The sequence below is a fragment of the Sinocyclocheilus rhinocerous genome, unplaced genomic scaffold (genome assembly GCF_001515625.1).
Source record: "Sinocyclocheilus rhinocerous isolate Xijiao unplaced genomic scaffold, SAMN03320098_v1.1 scaffold453, whole genome shotgun sequence".
Classification (NCBI taxonomy): Eukaryota; Metazoa; Chordata; class Actinopteri; order Cypriniformes; family Cyprinidae; genus Sinocyclocheilus; species Sinocyclocheilus rhinocerous.
In genome coordinates this window covers 773,114-778,687 of record NW_015655565.1, presented here as the reverse complement: position 1 = coordinate 778,687, position 5,574 = coordinate 773,114, and the positions used below count along the sequence as shown (strand labels likewise).

The 5,574-nt window shown below is 38.0% G+C and overlaps 1 protein-coding gene and 1 long non-coding RNA gene across 2 annotated transcripts in view; one reads left to right on the top strand and one right to left on the bottom strand.

The window, feature by feature from the left end:
* The window catches only part of LOC107718398 (uncharacterized), a 19,370-nt gene extending 16,683 nt beyond the window's left edge, over positions 1-2,687 (top strand). The window contains exon 3 of the long non-coding RNA XR_001637408.1: positions 2,673-2,687. This is a non-coding gene — a long non-coding RNA (uncharacterized LOC107718398). The remainder of the gene's footprint in view (positions 1-2,672) is intronic.
* Positions 1-4,119, bottom strand: part of LOC107718397 (mast/stem cell growth factor receptor kita) — a 25,331-nt gene extending 21,212 nt beyond the window's left edge. The window contains exon 1 of the mRNA XM_016525453.1: positions 3,945-4,119. Coding sequence (XP_016380939.1) covers positions 3,945-3,999 — 55 coding nt within the window. The 5' untranslated portion in view covers positions 4,000-4,119. The remainder of the gene's footprint in view (positions 1-3,944) is intronic.
* Between the last annotated feature and the right edge of the window lie 1,455 nt (positions 4,120-5,574).

Below are 5,574 nucleotides of genomic sequence, written 5' to 3'. Positions count from 1 at the left end.
CATCACAGTATGGTGAGGGGCGTAACATTTCCGTCTCACGCTTGAGGTATTCGGCCAATCACAATGCACTGGATAGCTGGCCAATCAGAGCACACCTCGCTTTTTCAGACTGATGAGCTTTGTAAAAATCGACGCGTTTCAGAAAGGCGGGGCATAGAGAAACAATAATGTACAGTATGTGGAAAATAATGTGTTTTTTTAAACTTAAACCGCATAAACACATTGCATTACACCAAATACACAACATAATGTTCTTTTTAGCAACGTCATATGACCCCTTTAAGCAGCAAACTTTGCAAAACACAACATTTATGTCACTGTTAAAATGTTTGGGCACTTATATATTGTTGCTCTTTTGTTAGTTTTGACTGCTTTTATTGTCCTCATTTGTAAGTCGCTTTGGATAAAAGCGTCTGCTAAATGACTAAATGTAAATGTAAATGTATATATATATATAACTTGTGATACCACCGTTAGCCACTAGGGGTATACGCCCGAAGACAGCAGTAGCCATAAACCAGTGGTTCTCAAACCTCTCCATGAAGTACCCCCAGCACCAGAGGTGTAGCAATAGGGCAGGCAAGGCAGGCAATTGCCTGGGGCCCCACATTTTGAGGGGGCCCCCGACAGCTGACCATTTGAACAATCGAAAATGTCATTATTAATATAACATGGGTCATTTGTGTGATTCGTGTAGATCCACTGAGTTTTTAAAATTGTACCAACTCAATTCTGTACCCGCTCGAAGTCACCCGCTTTCAAACGATCTGTATGTTTTTGTGTGCGCGCTCTGGTTTCGAATTACAAAACCAAAAGTTTCTATTTACAATGTGTTTTGCAGAGTTGAGTTTTGTAGCCAATCACAGGCATCTCTGTTGAGAGCAGTGGCCAATCAGAGGCGTTTACTGTGGGTTAGTCATAATCCGCTCTGATCTAATTTTTGTTTTTGCAAGTTTATGAAGTTCTACACGCTCACAGATCTTCCTATTATAACAAGACAAAAAGAAAGCATACACGATGTAAATAAGATATTCATTGTGTAGTTAGGCTAGTTATTGATTATATCAGGAGTTTTCGCGTGAGTAAGCTCGGACAGTTGCGCCATAATGGAAGCGCCCTTTGCTCGGTGTCTCTTACAAACTACATTCACAGTTTGAAGAAAAGTTAAGAGGACCGTCCACGTATACTGTTTCAGGAATGACAAACGCGAGTATAAAAAAAATACGCGAGTGAATCCGCCAGATTGATCCGCGATTGACGGTGAACTGTAGCAATGGACGGAACAAACTATCTGACAAACCAATGTCAAAACAGAGCTGTGCTTCAAGTGATGCAGAGTAAATTCAGAGTAACAAAACTACAGCAGCAACAAGTCTGTGTTGCCTTTAGCAGCTTCTACAGGTAAAGATAACTTAAAGCACTCATTTTGAGGTGTCCTTTTTAGGCAATGTTTGAAAATTTAATTTTTTAATTAAATCTAAAAAATGGCAAAATATTTAATGCATTATTTAATTATTATACCATTAATAATTAACTTAATTTGTAGTTAACTATGATTAGTTTGCATCCCCGCGAACTGTGTCTTGCTGCCAGTGGGAGCCCACAAATCAATATAAATAAATATTACATTTACTTAGTTGACATTATTTTTTAGCTCTTCTACATTAAATTAGTTGAGTTAACATAATTAGTTGTCAACTAATAAAACTAGTAAAGCTGATAAAAACATACCTCAGGTCAACATGATCCAAGAGAGGCTGTCAGTTGTATCTTCTGCCATAAAGATGAATATTGATATTTTGTTAAAGAATAAGCACTTTGTTTAAAAAAATAAACAATGTATGTTCTATTATATGTGTTTTAACTACTTTTTGTATGTTGTATAAATATATATGTAACGAAGATATATTAACAAAATAATATTTTAGAAGGGCCTCATCTATTAATTTTGCCTGGGGCCCCCACTTCATCTTGGTTCGCCTCTGCCCAGCACTGCACATTTTGTATGTCTCCCTATATCTGACACACCCACTTCAGGTCTTGCAGTCAGTCCCCACTAATGAGCTGGTGAGTTGAATCAGGTGTGTTAGATAAGGGAGACATAAAATGTGCAGTGCTGGGGGTACTTGAACTTCATGGGGAGGTTTGAGAACCACTGCCATAAACCAACCAGAAAACTGACTTATGTGCATAATTACGATCATTCTAACTGTGCATATCAGAGCTCTCTAATATTAACTATGTAAACGAATTTCTCACGGCTGTTATTTGAAAGCCCGAAGCGTTATGTGTTAGAAGGAACCCTCAAAAGACCTGGGTTATCACGTTTCTTCAGGCTAACCCCATATTCCCCAAACACAATGACAAGCTTGGAATTTAAATGATGGAAGACAACAGATTTTTCCCCAAAAAGGAAAGCTATGATCCTTTTGGGAAACTTAAATTTACCACATAATAAACATCTTTATTTTAGCAAATGAAACTGTAAGACAAGTGATATCTTTGTTTCCAAGCACGAGTTACAAAAGGATAAATATCTGAGCACATGATAATGGTCAGTTAACAGATGCAGTCCAACTAATGACTCGCCCCGCATCTCTCAGAACATCCATAATCTGAGCACTACAAAAAGACCATCTGATAGGCTACGTCAAAAAAAAAAAAAAAAAAAGTCAGGTTGCAGCATGCAAAACAACTACTCTGGCTTTTAGGAAATTACATGGAATTGCCGATCGTTTACATAAAGCCTAACTGTCCATGCTGATAGGATAATAATAATAATAATAATAATAATAATAAAAACTGCCTGTTCCAACAAAGTTTAACCTTACAGACCAGTTCAATACCCCCATATATCTGAGAAATGTTATAGATTGTTCCATGGAGCTCAATTTGCTTAGCGCGCAAAACCCACAGACTTCTAAAACATTTTCGTAGCTAATATATGCGTGACGTCCTTAATCAAGCGTAAAAATTACATAGCACTTGTTTTACTTATGTTACTGATTCTAAAGAAAAATACTCGAGCTGCACAGTTGCTATGGCTACCTCCTCAATAAACGCGCTGCGGCTGAAAATGTGACACTTTTCTGGATACTAAAACAAGTTGCTTTAGCAGCAATATGCGTAGCTAAATCTGTTGAATATATTCTGTAAGACCCGCAAAAATTGTTTCGAAACATTCTGGGAGGAGGTTCAAGCCGGAGGAGTCAACCCCGTCTCCCCATTATATCCGAACAGTAGCCTATAAAGTTAATCAACGTGTGTTTTCCACACTCTTTCACACTCTTTCCTTCACGTCTCTCACTAATTATAGCTAAAAAAAACAGGCTTCGTATTCCTACACTTGTTGCCGAGACAAGCACGCGCGAGCCCGAGTGATAAATAATTGAGTACAACGCGCGAGGTTCGGCTTTACCTTACATTCTCACCTGCAGCTCTCCGGATCGATATCTTGTTTCAATGATCGGTTCCCGTAACCGCTTAAATTGCTGGTGTGAGTCTCCGCAAGGTAAGTGAAGAGGATATGATTCACTGGGATTATCAGTGGAAATGTTGGTGCATTAGGATGCTTAATTTTCAGTTGTACTGCAGAACTCGTGGAGTTCTGAACTGACAGAACGCGCACCGAGGTGTGAAAGCTCCTTATGGAGAGCTTCATTATGTGGCAGTCCAGTGTTAACAGACAAAATCGTGCTTCTATAAAGAGCCTACATGAATCTAGATTAGTTCAAAGTAAGAAGCAACAGGTAGCCTACATAGGCTACATTATTCTCTGAAGGCAATCAGTCTGGTTTTGAGTAGCCTAATAAAGAATAATTAAACAGCCCAACTGCCTGTCATCAATAGAGCAAGTGCAGTACATCCCTACTCCTTAATGAACAACTTTCTTTCCTCTAAGCAAAGTGATACCATAAAAGGACCGATGATAATAGTCACCCTACCTGGTTGGACGATTAACTGCAACAGAACAGTAAACAGAACGCAATGATATTCCATTGTTATAATTCCATCTAGCTCATGTGTGTTGGTAGTCTTGGAGCTCAATAATACCGCGGAGCGGTCGCCAGCGGAGCGATCACTCCCGTCTTAAAGGGCCAGCGTTGTTTTCTACCTTGTACTCTGCGCGCTGGTGATGCGGAACGACGAGCGAACATGGGCGGGGACAGGGAGGCAACATCAACAGTAATAGCGCTAGTCATACCTGAGACGCACAAACGAGGTTAAGAGTGCCACAGGTTGACACATGACTTGTCAGAAGAAACTATATTATGATAAGTATGGCTATGGAAAGCAGTTATCAAACTGATTTATTAGTGGCCTTCAAATTCAATAAAAGCTGCTTCTTACAGGGCTGATCTGGCAATGGTAAATTCGTAACAAAAACATTTAAATTGTCACAGACTTGCATGGAATGTTATTAGAGCAGAACAATCCCAGTTGTGTTTTCCAGCTGGATAGAAAAGAGATTCTAACAAGCAATTTACAAAAAAGCATAATCTTATCTCAGAAAAGCAATTATGTTTACAGCATGAGGTGATAGGTGACTCAGTTAGAGAGGTTGTATGTCTGTTGTTCATTCCTTTTCATAAAACACATTGATTTATTTCACTGTTATCATACACGTGACAAACATATTGTGGTGTTTGTTAGTTTTGGAAGCAGCAAGATGAGTCTCATCTGTGCGGTCTTGCTACTTTGCCTGAGAACGAAAGAAATGAGACACAACTGAGCGAGTGGATATGATCATTGTTTTATGCATTTGTTTGTCATTAATGCCTGTGAGAGGCTTTATATCTCTACTAATCTGCTCTCCTGATAGGAGATCCTTCATTGTGAACAATATTTGTATTGGCTTTCTAAAATAACATAATTGTTCTTGTATGCTTTCATTATTGCTCGTCTTGTCTTAGATGCTTTAATAAAGCCAACATGAGCCTTCTTGTCATTCTAAGATATGACCCAAGACTTTATGATCGCTGTGACACCCCTGACCTCCCTTTCACCCATCATTTCCTCCTATTTCTCGATGATTTAGTTGTCTTTTTTTGCTGTATTCCCATTTGTTCATATCATCTTGTGATTTGTCATCATTCCAGCCTCTGATTTTCTTTTAAATTTAATACTGAATTGTCAAATCTGAAATAAAACTGCTGAACAAGTTCAATAAGGCAAATAAAACTGTTAGGTAAGTAAAATATATTGACTTTGAATTATTCTCGAAAGAGGATTTCACCAATAACAGAAAAAAAAACATAAAACAAGTCATATGACAACAATTTTTAAACTAAGGATTGACAGGAAATATGCTAAACATTGAAATCAATCAATTATATGACACAAACAAACAGATTATATGGCAAAATGGACAGAAGAAAGTTTAACAGAAGTTTGTTTCAGCTGTAATACAAGAAAAAGTGTGCAATCAAAAATATTGCACTTTGATAGTGATATTACATTATACTTTATATAGTTCAGAGGTCCTGTGTAAGACATACTGGCAAACAGTGTTGGGAAAGTTACTTTTAAAAGTAACTTTCCCAAAACTGTTTGTCAGTATGTCTTACACAGGAC